At 44.0% G+C, this 17777-nt stretch overlaps 1 protein-coding gene across 4 annotated transcripts; it reads right to left on the bottom strand.

Annotated features, from left to right (window-relative positions):
- Positions 1 to 1823: 1823 nt before the first annotated feature.
- Positions 1824 to 11233, bottom strand: LOC133054971 (zinc finger protein 304-like). Of its 4 annotated transcripts, none has more exons than XM_061140414.1 (4): positions 10989 to 11233; positions 8580 to 8618; positions 6735 to 6861; positions 1824 to 5436 (listed from the first exon to the last, which is right to left on the bottom strand). In XM_061140414.1, exons 1-4 carry the CDS (start codon positions 11001 to 11003, stop codon positions 4052 to 4054), a joined length of 1566 nt encoding a protein of 521 aa, XP_060996397.1. In that variant the 5' UTR covers positions 11004 to 11233; the 3' UTR covers positions 1824 to 4051. The 4 variants fall into 4 exon arrangements, with proteins under 4 accessions (XP_060996397.1, XP_060996399.1, XP_060996398.1 ...); XM_061140417.1 differs by lacking the exon at positions 1824 to 5436 and adding an exon at positions 5460 to 6211; XM_061140416.1 differs by lacking the exons at positions 8580 to 8618; positions 10989 to 11233 and adding an exon at positions 5629 to 6211 and having other exon boundaries at positions 6735 to 6856.
- Positions 11234 to 17777: the final 6544 nt, after the last annotated feature.

The following is a 17777-nucleotide window of genomic DNA, read 5'->3' as shown; positions in this document are numbered from 1 at the left end:
AAAAACTCCCCTTGTAATTAAGATATTGGGCAGTGTATAGTTTAATAAATCTTCCTATTAAATTTGCAGGGATGGTACAAGAGTGGGAAGAATGCTTATGATTTTTCAGTCCAAGTATTTACTGCTGAAATGGGGAAAATCTGGGTTATCTGAAATACCTTCCACTGTCAGGAAGAGATTGAGCTAAGCTGTTGGTGATTAATGTAGGATTAGCCTCCATGTCCACCAGAATTTGATGAGGATGACCACGTACAGTCAACTCATGTTGAGTACTAAAGGGTATGACAGATTATTGGGCACTTTCCTTTCCTCAAGGCACCCTGTTTTGAATTGAGGCATATTCTGTGTGCCAGTTTTTCTCCATAAGATAGGAAAATCTTTCTCCAGTGTTCACTCCATTTATTTACAAGTGTCCTTGCCAATAGGTAGTTGGTTGGGATGTGGGCCCCTTAGCCTCTGCTCATCATCTGCAGGGACACATTTCTTTGGATCCCGTCTTATAAATATGCTAATCTGTCCTGAAAATCTACAACTTAAACATATTTTTGTTTCATTGATTAAACTGCAATCAATTTTTCTTTTTAATACTTCAGGTCTGGATTTTAGGAGCCTTAGACTTCCTTTCCTGACCTTTCTATGATCCCCAGAGTTTTTGTAGAACGAGAACTCCCCATCAATCCCTTCCTGATAAGTTTCCAATCAGCTTTTGTTACCTTTTCACATAAGCTTAGCATCTTATGTTCCAGCCAACAAGGTTGTATAGGTTAGATGACCTTAGTTAGATGTACCCTAGAGAATTCTAAATTTTTTAATAACTACTTGCTGGTTTATTTGGGTTGAGGAGAATCTGTAGTTATATATTTTAATTCAGCTCAGGTCCAGGGTTTAAATTCTACAATTTTCTGCATGTGACTCACAGCTGGGGTCGATCTTCAGAAGTAACTGGTATTTGGAGTTTTAAGAGGAATTATTGGGAAAAGGTGGTGAAACTGTGTGCGCATGCTAAGTTGCTTCAGTTGTGTCTGACCTTATGGACTGTAGCCCACCAGGCTCCTCTGTCCATGGGAATTTCCCAGGCAAGAATACTGGAGTGGGTTGCCATGCCCTCCTCTAGGGGATCTTCCCGACCCAGGGATCAAACCCATGTCTCTTATGTAAGCCTCCTGCTTTGGCAGGCAGGTTCTTTATCACTAGCGCCACCTCAGAAACTGAGTTCCCCTGCTGAGTTTATGAGTAACCTCCCTATCCAAAAATCTATTCCTTTTCTTTTCTCCTCTTAGCTAAATCCCGTGCTAAACTCAACATTAATAATACTTGAACATTACAAAAAGTTATTAACAATGATTGTGTAGTTACTCAATGAAATTGGAAAAAATATATAGTTCTAGAGAAACTTAACTGTTATAGGGGAAATAAAAAGTTAAACTTAAGATCTCAGTGGCTACAGTTTATTACAGTGAAAAGGATACAGATGAAGAGTAGCAAAGGAAGATGGCATAATGTGACAGACTCCAAGAGGAACCATGTTGGCAGGTTCCAGTTGCCCCATTGCTTAAGTCCTAGTGTCTCAGTTTCTGGCTTGTGCACCTCTGGAAATGTGACCTGGTTTGGTAACAACCTCATTCACAGCTTGAAATTGCCATAGTTTGGAGTATTTGTACCAGGGAAAATGGCAAACACTACAACCAGGGGTCAATTTGCTGTTTTATAAATTTTTGAGACTTTAAAAAGTAGTGCAGAATGAGTTAATAATGAGGACTATATATGGGGAATACCACAAACATTCATTCCACCCAGCCAAGCTGAACTGAAGAAAAGTCAAGTTCTAACACATTTCTTTTATTGTCTTCTTAGTTATTCATAAAAAAGGAAATATCAGCCAAAATTCAGTACCAAATGGTAAATAACTATTATGAACATTTTATCAAAGACATGCATTTGGCAAGTGAACACATTAAAAATGTTCAACCAGACAGACCATCAGGCAATAGTGAGGTAACTACACACTTTGAAAATAGGTAATATTTAATATGCTGACCATACCAAACAAGTACAGGTGAGGAATATAAGGGAGTTGGAATGCTCCCAGTACTGTTGATGGGGAATGCAAAAGGGTAGTCATTCACTTTAGAATATGAAACCATATATTCATTTAAGAAAATTTATGTACATGTTCACAGTAAACTTTCTGTGATAGCCAAGCTGGAAACAAAGCACAAAATCCCATTCATCCATTCACAGATAAATGGATAAACAGTCCACAGGTAGTGTGTCCAAACAGTGTATTTTTCAGGAATTAAAAAAATTAACCATCAGGTAATTCCCCAGTGGTCTCTGTGCTTTCACCACTGAGGGCCTGGGTTCAATCCCTGCTTGGGGAACTAAGATCCCAAAACCTTGTGGCATGGCAAAAACAAACAAAAACACAACCATTCATATCTGCAATATGGATAATTCTCAAGATAATTATGTACCATGAAAGAAAAAGGCAAATACAAGAGTAAACACATTAACATTCCAATGACATTCAAGTTCTAGAAAACATTAACTAATAGAATGTGAAATAAAGAAATTGAATCCCAGTTGCCTGGGAGCCCAGGGAGATTTCAGAAGGTAGATGTGGGAGTAATGGATGTTTGTTATTATGGTGGTTCTGTGATTTTACACATAGTAAAAGTTACCAAGCTATACATTTTAAGTCTATTCAGTCCACGGCATATCAACTGTACAGCTCAATTAAGTTTAAATAAAAACTGGCTTCACATAAAAATCCAAATCTCCTTTTTAGAACAGTAGAACTCTGGAAACCAACACATTAACTACATCACCTCTCCATGTCTCATGCAAGGGGTTGGGTCCCAGTAGTAATGAAAGCAGATGAGCAATGGAAGGTGTTTCCACTTGAGTTCTCCAGGAACTCTGCCTGGGTCCTAAAAAAAAATCATATACCTGGACTACAGGATTCTACTCTCCCTTTTTTTTTTTTGCAGCAATGGCCTTGAGATAAAACAATTTGCAGATGCTATGAGGATCCTAAAACCTTTACATTATTCAGTCTGACTCTGACTGGAAGCTCAGGACAAAGTAACTCTGTAGATCCCGAGAATTTCTTTTAAAAATCTAAACAACCAGTCACATTTGTGGATGAAACTTTAGAAAAGGCCCATTCCTTCTTCTCTGCTAGTCTCTCGGGACCTATTAATTCCCCGAGTGTCTTCTGTACCAAGTATGGTCCCTGCTCAGTGTCTGTAATCTAACAGCAACACCAGCCTGCCATGCTGTGGACATTATGGTACGTGGCTCTGTTCCAGCTGGACCTAGAGAACTTCTTCCCTTGAACAGTGCTGGGGGGATGATGGGACATCCCGTGTGAAAAGAGAACATTCATGCTGTTCTAAAAATCACTGGTGGTTCTCACGGCTGCCCTCATCTCAGGTGACCTCTGAAACCAAAAATTATGACATTCAGGTCACAAGAAAGCCCTGTAGTCTACCCCAGGAGGCCTTGGACAACAATGCAAATTAGACCAAAACTGCAATGAAAACTACTCTCTGCCATGATACTGTCCTCACTGAGGAATACAGAGTTCCCAAACAGGTGACACACAGCTGGAAAAACCCATTTTGAGCATGACATGAAACAATGCCACTGAAGACAGTAAACAAGCCACCAGCAGAAGGCAGACTGGGTCACCTTGGTCAAAGATGGTTAAGCCAATGTTCTAGTCAGTTAGAAATAAGAGAATAACATCCAAGTGCTCAGGCTACTTAAGCTTTCCTCCATAGAAGAAGGAGCACAAAAGTCTACCAACTCTGATCACACTGAAGTGACCACCAGTTGGTAGAAGTAAGATGATTTTTACCACAGAAACTCACAGTGACATGAAGTCTGGAAAGGCCATGGGCACATTAGAAAGTACAGCATAGCTTCTTAAAAGCTTCCAATGAACCGGGTGCCCACAGTTAATCTCCACACTAGGGCTGTGCAGATGGTGGCATTCAACTTCCAGTTGATGAGTCCCTCACAGAGCCTGTTCGGTAAGATGTGTTAGCTAAGGAGACCGTTCATTATTTGCTTCTCTGCTCATCTCATTAGAAGGTCTTTGTCCAGTGTGAACTTTCTGGTGGCGAAGAAGGTTAGACCTTCGGCTGAAAGCTTTCTTACACTCACTGCACTCATAGGGTCTGTCTGGGCTGTGATGTTTCTGGTGCTCAATCAGAGTAGACCTTTGACTAAAGACTTTTCCACATTTGCTGCACTTGAGAGGCCCTGCTCTGGTGTGAATTCTTCGGTGTTGAGTAAGCTGGGTGCTCTGGCTAAAGAATTCTTCACATTCAGTGCACTTGTATAGTCTTTCTCCAGTATGAATTCTCTGGTGTTGAGTGAGGCCAAAGCTTTGGCTAAAAAGTTTTCCACATTCAGTGCATTTATAAGGCCTTGCTCCAGTGTGAACTCTCTGGTGCTTGATGAGAGTAGAGCTTTGGCTAAAAACTTTTCCACATTCACTACATTCATATGGCCTTTCGCCAGTGTGGATTCTCTGATGTTTAATGAGGCTGGGACTTTGGTTAAAAAATTTCCCACATTCACTGCACTCATAAGGCCTTGTGCCTGTGTGAACCCGCCTGTGTTTAATTAAATTGGAGTTCGATGTAAAGAATTTTCCACATTCATTGCATTTATAAGGCCGTGATCCAGTGTGAATTCTCTGATGTTCACTAAGGCTGGAGCTTTGGCTAAAGAATTTCCCACACTCACTACACTCATAAGGCTTTTCTCCAGTGTGAATTCGCTGGTGCCGAACAAGTGTGGGTTTGTTGCTAAAAGCTTTCCCACATTCCCTGCACTTATAAGGCCTTTCTCCAGTGTGGACTCTCTGGTGCTGAACAAGTATGTGTTTATAGCTGAAGGTTTTCCCACACTCACTGCATTCATAAGGCCTTTCGCCAGTGTGGACTCTCTGGTGCTGCGCAAGTCTGTACTTGCGGCAGAAGGTTTTCCCACATTCACTGCACTTATAGTGCCTCAGTCCATTGTGAGAGGCCTCCACACACTCGGTGACCTCTTGTGGAGTGACCTGGTGCTGGAGAAGAGCAGAGCCACCAGGGAAATCCTTCCCAGGCTCCTGGCATGGGAAAGACTTCTTGGTTGCATGAATGGTACGACTGTTCATAAAGGCCTTACCCATGTCTCTCCTAAAGAGTTTCTCTCCACTGTGCTGCTGAAATTTCACACCTGCCCTACACAGTGTCTGGACAGGGTTCACTCCCAGGTCCTCAGGTAGACGCGGACCACCTTCTACATCCAGGTTACCCATCTCCCAGGGATAGGCCTTCTGGATGGACAGGTCTGTCTTTGAAGTAATTATCTGTGGCACTTCTACAGAAGCATTGTGCTCAGAAGTTTTCTCCTTTATCTCTGCTCTCTGCCAACAACCTGAAAGCAAAGAAATGTGGGTGAATTTCATGTACATCTTGGTAGAAGGGGGGAGCCCCATCACAACACATGTCTGACAGAGAAAGAATAAATCCATGGGATTACTTTCAGGACAAGGGAGGTGGGAGCAGGTTAGCAAAGGGCTGCTGTGTGGATAGGGCCTCTACACATCACAAAACAGGGACGACTCACCAGGCAAAAGACACAAGGATGGGGTGCAGAACACAACTCACTCCTCCGGAAACGGTTTTCACCGGGGCCTTGGCTGCTGGGGACACGTGTGTGCTGTGTGCAAAGCTGTATCCAGACCCAGGAAAATCCAATTGTCACTGAGTAGCTGGTGTTCAAGGACCATTTTGAGGATAAGTGCAGGCCTCATGACACATTAGGTGTAGGCCAATATTGAAAAGCAGAGAGGTGAGAATGGAGAGCACCACCGAGGAGTGGAAGGCAGAGAGGTGAGGGATAATCCTGGGCGCAAAGTCAGAGTAGGTATGACGGAAAGAGCAAAGTGTCAGGAGTGGGGAGGAGAGAGAGTAATGAGGTTCACAGTCACTGGCCTTGGCACCAAAATAGTGTTGGGCACAGGACACATTCCTGATATGGTCTGAATCCAGCCATGACATCACTTCCTCCCCCTGATGCCAATCACCAAGGCCAGGCCCACTCTGAGCCCCTCTTGCTGTGCCTGGAGTCATGTCCACTCTGTCCTGTACCCAGGGTTCTCCTCCCAGCTCCAGCGGGACAATAACATGGGACCTAGACGATGCAAGTCCTAAGGGAAAGACAGGACAGGTGAGTGGTCAGTACTGGCCCACGGGGGCAATCAATTCCAAAATAATCTCAGGAAACAGACACTATCACATAAAAAATCTTTGAGGGGGGGTATCATAGAAATAGCCAGGTGAACCCCAGAAAAAGTGACTATGTTGGGTCCCAACAATTGCTGGTATAGTGAGGGCCAAGGAAATAAATGTCAGCTGGAAGGGGGAAGAGCCTGGAGCGCAAATGTGCAGGGGTCTACAGAGTCATCTCAGCAGGGAGTGGCTGAGAACCCACAGAATGCATTCCAAGTCTTTTGGCTCAGAAAACCTTTACTAAGAAAACTTCAGAGCCGCTACCTGTGAAAGGAATTGGTCCACACACTCATTCAGCCTTGGCACCCAAAGCACAGAGGATAGGGAAAGAGTAATAGAGAGGTGCCTACTGTCCAGCTGTGAGACGAACAGACTTGCCTTGGAGAAAAGCGGAAAGTCAGAGACCTGCCCAGGACACTGGGACAGGGGTGAGGGCCTTACCCAAGGACGCAACTAATGCAAAGGTCTCCAGCATGACATAGCAGTATAGGCGTCTCTGGGTCTCATCAAGGATCCTCCATTCCTCCTGGGAAAAGTACACAGCCACGTCCTCAAAGGTCACAGGGCCCTGTGATGATGGGAACAGAGTGTGCATAAGCAGCCTGTCTCCCCAGGACCCCATAAGTACCCCCAACCTAGTCCAAACTCACTCCGGCGACCCAACTTAAGAGGGCAGTGGTACCCAAAACTCTTCATGTTTTCTTGAGCACTAGCTCCAACCCCAGTAACAACACGCACGTCTACAGACAGACGCCTTCTACGCTGTGGGCCTGGGATGTAAGGCCTACTCCCTCTCCTGAAAGACAACAATCTGACAGTTCCCAGGGTGATGCACCCCAGATGCCAGCAACTTGGGCTCATCCTCCTCTCTTAACCTCCTGGAATGAGGGCACTGGGACTATCTGTTCACACACCTTCCCCACATCTATGTCACCCACATCACTAGCACCTGGACCACAAAATTGTCATGTCTCCTGTCTCCTCATATATCCTTCTGCACATGACACCTGAAAATCCTTTTCAACGCAACAGAATCCCACCAAACCCGAATTCTCCACTGGCAGCTCGCCAGCCCTGTTCTGAAGGCTTCCCCACCAGGTCTTGGTCCTAGTTCCAACCTCAGTCACAACACGCAGACCTAAAACCCCTGGTCAGGGTCCACTTCTATACTGCACATTATGTCTCCTTACCAATTCCAATCTCTGTCCATTCAAAATCCACACCTACTTGACACACCTTACAGAAATTCACACGACATTCTGTCACAAACTCCCCAAGTTCCACCACGAAAGCCTGGTAAGTGCACAGGAAGAAAAGCAAGCACCAGTCTGACTTTGCTATCACTTCATCTCCATTTCTGCTTTCCCTCTGCATCAATTTCACAGCCACTGTCCCATGAAAACCTGGGCCACCTGCTGACCCCCGCCCAACACCTTCCCACTGATGACCTTTGTAACAGCCCTCTTTTTTCCCTTGTCCCATAATTGCATCCTGGCCCTCTAGAGCGGCATGTTCAGCCACCCACTTGTCTCCTGTATTTGAGAGTCATTGGAACATCATCTGAGATTCATCAGGGCCAAAACCCAATTCCTAATATTCTCAGTGAAAATGACTGCTACCACTGACTTCCCTGAATCAGTTAATGCAACTTCCACCCTTTCAGATGCAAAGGGAATAAACTCTGGTGTTATGTATGAACCCTCCATTTTAGAAAATCTGGTCAGCCCTACTTGTAAAAGTCCTGAAGTCAAGTATTTCTCCTACCTCCATATCCACCCCTCTGTCCAGTCGCAACAAATGCTCATCTGGATGACTGCAATAGCCTCCTTCATTATCTCCTCGTCTTTCCCTCCCCTAGTCTGTTCTGCATTCTGCACTTAAGAGGGAGCCTCTTAAAACCTAAGTCAGATGATTCTTCTCCTCTATTCCAAATACTCCATGGCTGCCATCACTCTGAACAGACTTCTGAGAGTACAGCTTCTCAGCAGAGTATCATTCCAGGCCTGACTCTGGCCCTCCTGCTCTCTGTCCTCACCAGACATTAACAGAGACTTACAAGTCCTAAAACACACCCATCTCAGTTGCATCCTCAAGCATTTGTGTGGATTTCCCCCAGTACCTAAAACAAACTTTCACATTTAGGCCACTGGCTGCCAAAAATGTGTATCTCCCCATAGAACCTCTGGCTTGGACTTGGAAACCTGGGCTTAGGGTTTCTCCAGGGTCTCCAGACACCAAGTCCAGGAAGAGTAGCAGCAAAAGACGTCCAGGACACCAGACACTCACCGGTGAAGGGTCCATAAGTGGTTCTTCTGAATGTGGAACCTGTGGGAAGAGAAGGACCGTGTAACTTTAATACCCATCAGCAACATAGACAAAAGATTAGAGTGAACCACTTAATACTTCAGACAGACACATAAAGGAAAACTAAAGCCATGTAAAAGAGGGCAGAAAATGTTATGCAGTTGTGCCACAAAGTCATGTGGGTAACCTGAGAAAAGGTTTTTCAACAGTGGTATAAACAAGTGCAAAGCCTCCCTATCAGAGTCAGGTCTGGTGTGTCTGAGTGGCATCCTCGAGGCTAGTGTGATTGCAACACAATGAGCCAGAAGAAGAAGGGATTGTATTAGTGAGGAAATGCTTGTGGCAGGTCACATAGCACTATTATAACACTGAGCCACAAATATCAAAATTTACTCCATTTTATGTTAGGTCTGTTTCTGACACTCCCATTTGAGTCCCTTTTCTGTTTTTCCCTTGCCAATAATACATTTTTCTCTTCCTATCGCTTGTTGGCTCTTAACAGGTGACCAGGAGTTCTTATATGTCCTTTTCAAATTTTTTTCTGGTTATAAGTTATTGTATATAAACTTCCAGTTTACATAATCCAGATTAAATTCTGGTTTGAAATTATTATAACATTAATAGTATAATTCAAGAACATGTACTTTTGCTATTTATCCATATTCTTTGATGTTAAAACTTTTCCATAAATATTCAGAGTATCTGTAATTTTTTACATGCTCTTCTCTCCTGCAGTAGAGAATGGAACCACCATGTACTGACTATGCATGCAAAATGAATCTCTGATAAAGGGGTTGTTCCTTAAATCCGAGTAAAAGTGCTTTGCCTCCAGCAGCTGGGGATAACTGGACCTCATTTTGGACTCTTTAAACTTAAGAGAAAGGATATAAGTGATAGGACCTGAACTCTTGTCCATCCTCATCATAGAAGCATGGAAATATCTTCTTCAGTTCTTAACATCCCGTTACGGTTTCGAAGCATTATAACTTTTTATCCTTATAATGATATATTTGGCCCACTTAAAATATGTATTTAATAAAATATCTCAATAATTTTCCCTTACAAGATGACCAGAGGAAAATTATTTAACAGTGAAATAAATATTACTGGAAAAGCACAATCTCTTAAAATACTAAAACAGTCTGTGTGTGTATAGACTGTAAAACAGAAAAGTCTATAGAAGGCATAAGTGTGTATCAAAATATAACTGTGAAACAGTTTAATAATTTCATTCAAAGAACTAAGTTCAAATTAGTAGTATGGAGGAAAAACAAATTCAGTAAGTGGAGATGTTAATTTAAATACAATAAAAATGTTAACATAGAAACTAAACAGATGTATGCTAATGTATCTTCCCAGAACACATGGCAAGTGTGGCTACAGTACCACTGTTTATAGACATATCGGACTAAAACAAAGACCACCCCCATCAACACAGAGAAAAGCCTTTAACAGAAGAATTTATAAAGACATTTACTCATATATTCATATCTATAAAAAACTATACAAAAAGGAAAATGACTGGCTACTCTGCATGAGGGAGGGTATCCAATTCAATGGACATGAATTTGAGCAAACTCCAGTAGATAATGAAGGACAGGGAAGCCTGGCATGCTGCAATCCACAAGGTCACAAAGAGTCGGAAACGACTTAGCAACTGAACAACAACCTCGCATGAGAAACATGGGTAAAGTCACATCATATTGTGCAAATGAAGAAAAAGACATCGTAATACTTATGATTCCATTCACTAAGTTTTAAAACGAAGGAGCGAAACTAAACTACAGCCGTTGGCAAACTATTAAGAAAAGCAAGGAAACCCTTTCTTTAAATAACAGACAATACCTTAACTTTGGGGGATGGGTATGTTTTGGGCTTCCCTGGTGGCTCAAATGGTAAAGAATCCGCCAGCAATGTGGGAGACCGGGGTTTGATCCCTGGGTTGAGAAGACCCCCTGCGGGGGGGCGTGGCAACCCACTCCAGTATTCTTGCCTGGAGAATCCCCAAGAACAGAGGAGACTGGCGGCTCCTCTCAGTCCAAGAGGTCGCCAGGGCACGACTGAAGCGGCTAAGCACACAGGCGGCTTCCTGGGGTCCTGTTGATAACGCATATTTTTTATCTCAGGTGGTTAACGGATACTAATTTTAGATCTGCTTATTCAACTGCACGAGTAAGTTCTCTGGGATTTTTTTTCCCCCCACGCAGGTCGTATTTTAAAATCGTAAAGTCAAGGTTTGGGGGGCACGAATAAATATACATATAAGACATTAGTAAGAAAACACTAATAAGAACAAAGATAACTCAGGATGAAAAGAACAGGGGGCCTCCAACTAATAAAAAAAAAAAAAGAAAAGAACAGGGGGGAGGGCCCGGAGGACGCAGGATTCACCTGAGTCGGAACCATCAATGTGGCTGCCGCCAAAGAAGTCCGTTGGCGAAGGCGGGGTCGGGCTCTGCAGCCCCCGTCCCGACCCCGAGACACAGTCAGGTCGGATGGCGCCCACGCCTAGCCTGAGACTCGCCTCGGAGAAGCAGGCACAGCGGCCTTCCAGCTCCCAGGTCTCAGACCGGCTCAGCGTTAGGAGACACCCCAACCGTGAACTGAACCAAATTTACAATATGTCGCCGGGGACCCACACAGGAAGGTCCGCCCAGAGACCGTTTTCTAGAACGGAAGTGTCTCTGTCCTGAGTCTTCATTGGTCCATTGTCCCTGGCGCCTGGCGCGGTGCCTTTAGGGTAATGTAGTTCATAGCGCTCCCTTCGGGGGCAAGAGGTACTGCTCCTCAAGTCGGGAGAATTGCCCCGCCTCACCAGTAGGGTTGCTGTGAAGTCCCCAGGCTGCGAAGACTGGGCCAGTTACACGCTCTTTAAAGGGGTTGCACCCAGATTTCCATGAAACATAGTCTGTGCTGATCACATAGAAGTATAGTGGCAGTAATATTTCAGATGTTTGGCCTCTCTTGCCTTCTGAGATGGCCCACTCTGTCTATGGAGTGTGTCTCTTTCTGATTTAGCCTTCTTTTACTTAAAAAAAAAGAAAGAAAGAAATTTTGAGAGGACCCCCAAAGCTTCCCAAGTGGCGCTAGTGGTAAAAAAAAAAAAAAAAAAAAATCTACCTGCCAATATAGGAACCCAGTGTTCTAGCCCTGATCCCATCCAGGAGGGAAATGGCAACCCACTCCAGTATTCTTGTCTGGAAAAATCCCATGGACAGAGGAGCCTGGCGGGCTACAGGCCATGAGGTTGCCAAGTCGGAGGTATCTTAGCGACTAAACTTCAACAACAAAACAGGCCAAACTAAGTGGTCACATGATACCAGATTGTCACTCAGACAGAGTGCATCCATCCATAGCTGGAGTCCAGTAAATATTGTCTTATTGCTCTTCATATAAATGTACCCTAACTTGTTGGCTACAGTTTATGAGTGGCTCTGTGTTAGGTCATAGTCAAACAACCTAAGACTCCAGACAGGGCCATGGTGAACAAGACAGAGGAGGGATGTGGGGCAACTAGAAGCAGATGGACCATGTACTGTGTCTTTGGTTCCCTCAGAAAAAATGTAGACTTAGTGATGGCGTGTCCTATTCAGGAACTGATGCATATTTCAGACTCCACATTTTAATACATATCCAGTTCTTGTCTCGGAGAAGGCAATGGCAACCCCCTCCAGTACTCTTGCCTGGAAACTCCCATGGATGGAGGAGCCTGGTAGGCTGCAGTCCATGGGGTCGTGAAGAGTCAGACATGACTGAGCGACTACACTTTCACTTTTCACTGTCATGCATTAGAGAAGGAAATGGCAACCCACTCCAGTGTTCTTGCCTGGAGAATCCCAGGGATAGAGGAACCTGGTAGGCTGCCATCTATGGGGTCGCACAGAGTTGGACACGACTGAGGTGACTTAACAGCAGCAGCAGTTCTTGTCTAGAAGCTAAAATCTACCTATCTGAAAAGAAGAGTGACTTATAACATGTCACTTCCTGCCTGGAGAGTGACTCCATGGTTACAGTCATAGTTTATTTGGGGCAGAGGCAATTGAACCCTGAGATAAAGCCTTGCAATTTCATGATCCTCTTTCCTTTCTGGGGAGTCAATATAATTTCACCTGCAAGCGCAGAGACAATGCACAGATTTGAGATTACCTCAGGAAAATATCTGTGAAATGTTGAAGTTGTTGAAACCAATCATCAGTTATTCAAAGTGCTGGCCAAAATACCTCTTGGCCATGTCCACAAAGTTAGAATCTTAGTGAAGCTTAAAGGGACACTGAAGACTGAGAATGAGGAAATGAAGCTAAGCATGTAGTTACACAGGAACTTGGCTAGTCTGTGGAGCTGGCTCTCTAAATTGTGGTTTATTGTTTATTTATTTAATAAACAATAATAATCTTTTTTTTGTATATGAAACAATACCAGCTTGAAGGGAGATGTGGAGAGAGCAGATTGATTTGCCAGAATGCTGAAAGCAAGCAGGGAATCCATAGCATCATATTTGTACCCTCATTGACAAGCACTCATTAAATTGTGTATTCCATTCCAAGCACTAATTTGGCTGTATAGGCTCATCAAGATCCAAAGAGACCAAGAACCTCTTTCCTCTTGAGTCTGACCTTTTGGTCAAAGTGATAGACAGTACAAACTTAATGATAAGATATTCAATTACATAAGATTTATGTGTAATGAGTGTTAACCAAAATTTCAGAAAAAAATACCTGATTGGTAGATAGAGACATTTGTTTGGGGCTTGTTAGGACTGCAGCCTTGAAGACTCAGTTTTGACAAGCATTAGAATCATGTTCCCCTAGACTACAAAATACCCACTCCAGTGTTCTTGCCTAGAGAATCCCAGGGACGGGGGAGCCTGGTGGGCTGCCATCTATGGGGTCGCACAGAGTCAGACATGACTGAAGTGACTTAGCAGCAGCAGCAGACTACAAAATGGAGGAATTTTAGGATGAAAAAAAAAATGGAAGGCTATGATTTTTTCAATAAATTGTTAAGAATTGTAATTGGAGCTGTCACGAAGTAAGGATGCTTGTAAAGCAAGGATTGATTGGAACTGGAAATGTCTGCATACTTACAAGGGGGAATCTTGAGACCACGAGGCTATAGGTAGAAGATTTTTTTAGAAGTAACTTTATTTGTTAATTTTTGGTTGCACTGGGTCTTCGTTGCTGTGCGTGGGTTTTTCCTAGTTGCAGTGAGTGGGAACTACTCTTGGTTTCAGTGCTTGGGCTTCTCATTGCGGTGGCTTCTCTTGCTGCAGAGCACAAGCTCGAGGTGGCGCGGGCTTCCATCCTTGCAGGATGCGGGTTCAATAGTTGAGGCGCACCGGCTTGGTTGCTCCCCATAATGTGGGATCTTCCCAGACCTAGGATCAAAAGCCCTGTCCCCTGCATTGGCAGGCAGATTCTTATCCACTGAGCCACCAGGCAAGTCCAGTAGCAGAATCTTTAAAACATCTAGTGTCTACATCGAACTGAACTTGCATTTACTCATTCGCTTTACAGCAAAGCCAATCTACTAACCGGGTTGTGGTGAATGAGAGTACATTGTTAATTGTGGGACATCAAGTGAGGATAACAGGCAGCTCTAGCTTAAAAGACCCAGACTTCCTGATGGATTTTAGGCAGTGGTGTTTGGAGGCAACATTTGGGTTGAGGGGTGCAGCTTGTGGACTTTCTTCTAATTGGTTGGTGTTGAGGTACCTGGGTGATGTTTTGGGAATGTAATTGTAGGCATCAAGTAATCAGCATCCTCCACCTGGGTGGGGGTTTGTTTTTTGTGTCAGTCGCTCACTCATGTCCAACTCTGCGACCCCATGGACTGTAGCCTGCCAGGCTCTTCTGTCCATGGGATGCTTCAGGCAAGAATACTGGAGTGGGTAGCCATTCTCTTCTCCAGGGCATCTTCCTGACCCAGGGATCGAACCAGGTCTCAGTCAGGTGGCCAAAGTATTGGAGTTTCAGCTTCAGCATCAGTCCTCCCAATGAATATTCAGGGTTGATTTCCTTTAGGATAGATTGGTTTGGTCTCCTTGCTTTCCAAGGGACTCTCAAGAGTCTTCTCCAGCACCACAATTAGAAAGTATTCTGGAGAAGGGAATGACAAACAACTTCAATATTCTTGCCTCGAGAACCCCGTGAACAGTAGCCTTTGCCATAAGTAAGTAAAAAATGCAGCATATACACAACAGGAATATAGGACAATTTAACCACCAGTGTAGACCAGTATAGGGCAAGGTACTCTCTTTTAGATATGGTTCCAAAGGAAAGGAGTGATAAAGACATGAAATTTTACCATTTATTCAGGAAGAGGGAGAAAAGAAAACTTTAAGATTTATCTTATTTGTTTATTTAAATTTTGGCCGTGGTGTGTCTTCGTTGCTACACCCTGGCTTTCTCTCGTTGTGGTGAGCAGGGGCTGATCTCTAGTTGTGGTATACCAGCTTCTCACTGTGCTTCTCACTGCAGTGGCTTCTCTCTTGTTTCAGAGCATGGGCTCTAGAGTGCTCGGGCTTCAGCAGTTGTGGCTCAGGGGCTTAGTTGCTTCATGGCATATGGGATCTTCTGGGACTAGGGATCACACCGGTATCCCTTTGGTTTCAAGGTGGATTCTTAACCTCTGGACCACCAGGGAAGTCCCAAGAAAACTTTTTTTTCTTTTAAAAATATCTAGGGAATTTCTTAGTGGAATTCTAGTGGTTAGGACTCCACACTAGAACTGCAGGGGCCACAGGTTCAATCCCTGGTTGGGGAACTAAAATCCTGCAAGCTGTGCCAAGGGGTCAGTAAATTAAAAAATAAATAAAATAACTGTGATGGGAGAGTTCTGAACTCTACTAAGTGAATGGTGCACATCAACTACCCTCAAGCCCCAGTCATGGAGAAGGTTCAGGATCATGTGGGAGAGCCTCTGAATTTCTACTGCTCTGGTTGTCAGCACTGGGACTTGTCCCTATATTTGGTCCTCAAGAATATTGGGAGAGGCCCTTGCTGGCCTTTCTGAATTGGCCCATGTGCCCTGTCTGCTTGATCCAGCAGCCCTGCTGCAGAGGGGCGGGGCTACTCTTGGCCAAGGATAGAAGGGGGTCAGCATTGCACTTAAAAAAACTTTAGAATCAAGAAGGCAACAGTGGAGCTGCATGCAGGGATGGGAGAAAAGCCCCTCCCAACTCCATTTTATTCCATGTTCCTGTTAGACTGGGTCCATTTTCTATGTTCTTTTCCTAAGGAATTTATCTTATTTTTACTTTTCCTTCATGGAGACTGCTTCCCTGATGACTCAGATGGTAAAGAATCTGCCTGCATTGCAGGACACCTGGGTTTGATCCCTGGGTGGGGAAGATCCCCTGGAGAAAGGAATGCCTACCCACTCCAGTATTCTTGCCTAGGAAATACCATGGACAGAGGAACCTGGCAGGCTGTGGTCCATGGGGTTGCAAAGAGTTGGAAACGACTGAGCAACTAACTGACAATTGCACTCATCTCACACGCTAGTAAAGTAATGCTCAAAATCCTCCAAGCCAGGCTTCAGCAATACATGAACCATAAAATTCCAGATGTTCAAGCTGGTTTTAGAAAAGGCAGAGGGACCAGAGATCAAATTGCGAACATCCAATGGATCATCGAAAAAGCAAGAGAGTTCCAGAAAAACATCTATTGCTGCTTTATTGACTATGCCAAAGCCTTTGACTGTGTGGATCACAATAAACTGTGGAAAATTCTGAAAGAGATGGGAATACCAGACCACCTGACCTGCCTCTTGAGAAACCTATATGCAGGTCAGGAAGCAACAGTTAGAACTGGACATGGAACAACAAACTGGTTCCAAATAGAAAAAGGAGTATGTCAAGGCTGTATATTGTCACCCTGCTTATTTAACTTGTATGCAGAGTACATCATGAGAAACGCTGGGCTGGAAGAAGCACAAGCTGGAATCAACATTGCCGGGAGAAATATCAATAACCTCGGATATGCAGATAATACCACCCTTATGGCAGAAAGTGAAGAGGAACTAAAAAGCCTCTTGATGAAAGTGAAAGAGGAGAATGAAAAAGTTGGCTTAAAGCTCAACATTCAGAAAACTAAGATCATGGCATCTGGTCCCATCACTTCATGGGAAACAGATGGGGAAACAATGGAAACAGTGTCAGACTTTATTTTTTGGGGGGGCTCCAAAATCACTGCAGATGGTGATTGCAGCCATGAAATTAAAAGACGCTTACTCCTTGGAAGGAAAGCTATGACCAACCCAGATAGCATATTAAAAAGCAGAGACATTACATTGCCAACAAAGGTCCGTCTAGTCAAGGCTATGGTTTTTCCAGTGGTCATGTATGGATGTGAGAGTTGGACTGTGAAGAAAGCTGAGCACTGAAAAATTGATGCTTTTGAACTGTGGTGTTGGAGAAGACTCTTGAGAGTCCCTTGGACTGCAAGGAGATCCAACCAGTCCATCCTAAAGGAGATCAGTCCTGTGTGTTCATTGGAAGGACTGATGCTGAAATTGAAACTCCAATATTTTGGCCACCTCATGCGAAGAGTTGACTCATTGGAAAAGACCCTGATGCTGGGAGGGATTGGGGGCAGGAGCAGAAGGGGACGACAGAGGATGAGATAGTTGGATGGCATCACTGACTCGATGCACATGAGTTTGAGTAAACTCCAGGAGTTGGTGATGGACAGGGAGGCCTGGCGTGCTGCGATTCATGGGGTCACAGAGAGTTGGACACGACTGAGTGACTGAACTGAACTGAACTGAACTGAGCAACTAACACTTTCACTAGCTGAGGTTACTTAATTTTTACAGTGACTTTGAGACTGAAGAAGCATGGAATACCTAAGTGAAAGTGAAAATGTTAGTCACTCAGTCATGTCCAACTCTTTGCAACACCACGGGCTGTAGTTTGTCAGGCTCCTCTGTCCACAGAATTCTCCAGGCAACAATACTGGAGTAGGTTGCCATTTCCTTCTCCAGGGGATCTTCCCAACTTAGGGATCAAACCCGGGTCTCCTGCACTGGAGGCAGATTCTTTACCATCTGAGCCTAGGTGGGGATATCCCTAATTCAGCAGGGATTAAAAAAAAAAAAAAACAACCCACATGTCAGTGTTTGTATGAGGAGTGTTTAGAATATGTAATATTAATATTAAACATGTAATATGTTTGTGAGCCT

The sequence above is a fragment of the Dama dama genome, chromosome 4, assembly GCF_033118175.1.
Source record: "Dama dama isolate Ldn47 chromosome 4, ASM3311817v1, whole genome shotgun sequence".
Classification (NCBI taxonomy): Eukaryota; Metazoa; Chordata; class Mammalia; order Artiodactyla; family Cervidae; genus Dama; species Dama dama.
This window is presented reverse-complemented; position numbering and strand designations above follow the sequence as displayed.

Coding starts and splice junctions, on each gene's coding strand:
- LOC133054971 (XM_061140414.1), bottom strand. Junction 6,862..8,579: donor CACTTATGGACCCTTCACCG/GTGAGTGTCTGG, acceptor CCATCATCACAG/GGCCCTGTGACCTTTGAGGA. Junction 5,437..6,734: donor TGCATTAGTTGCGTCCTTGG/GTAAGGCCCTCA, acceptor CTTTGCTTTCAG/GTTGTTGGCAGAGAGCAGAG.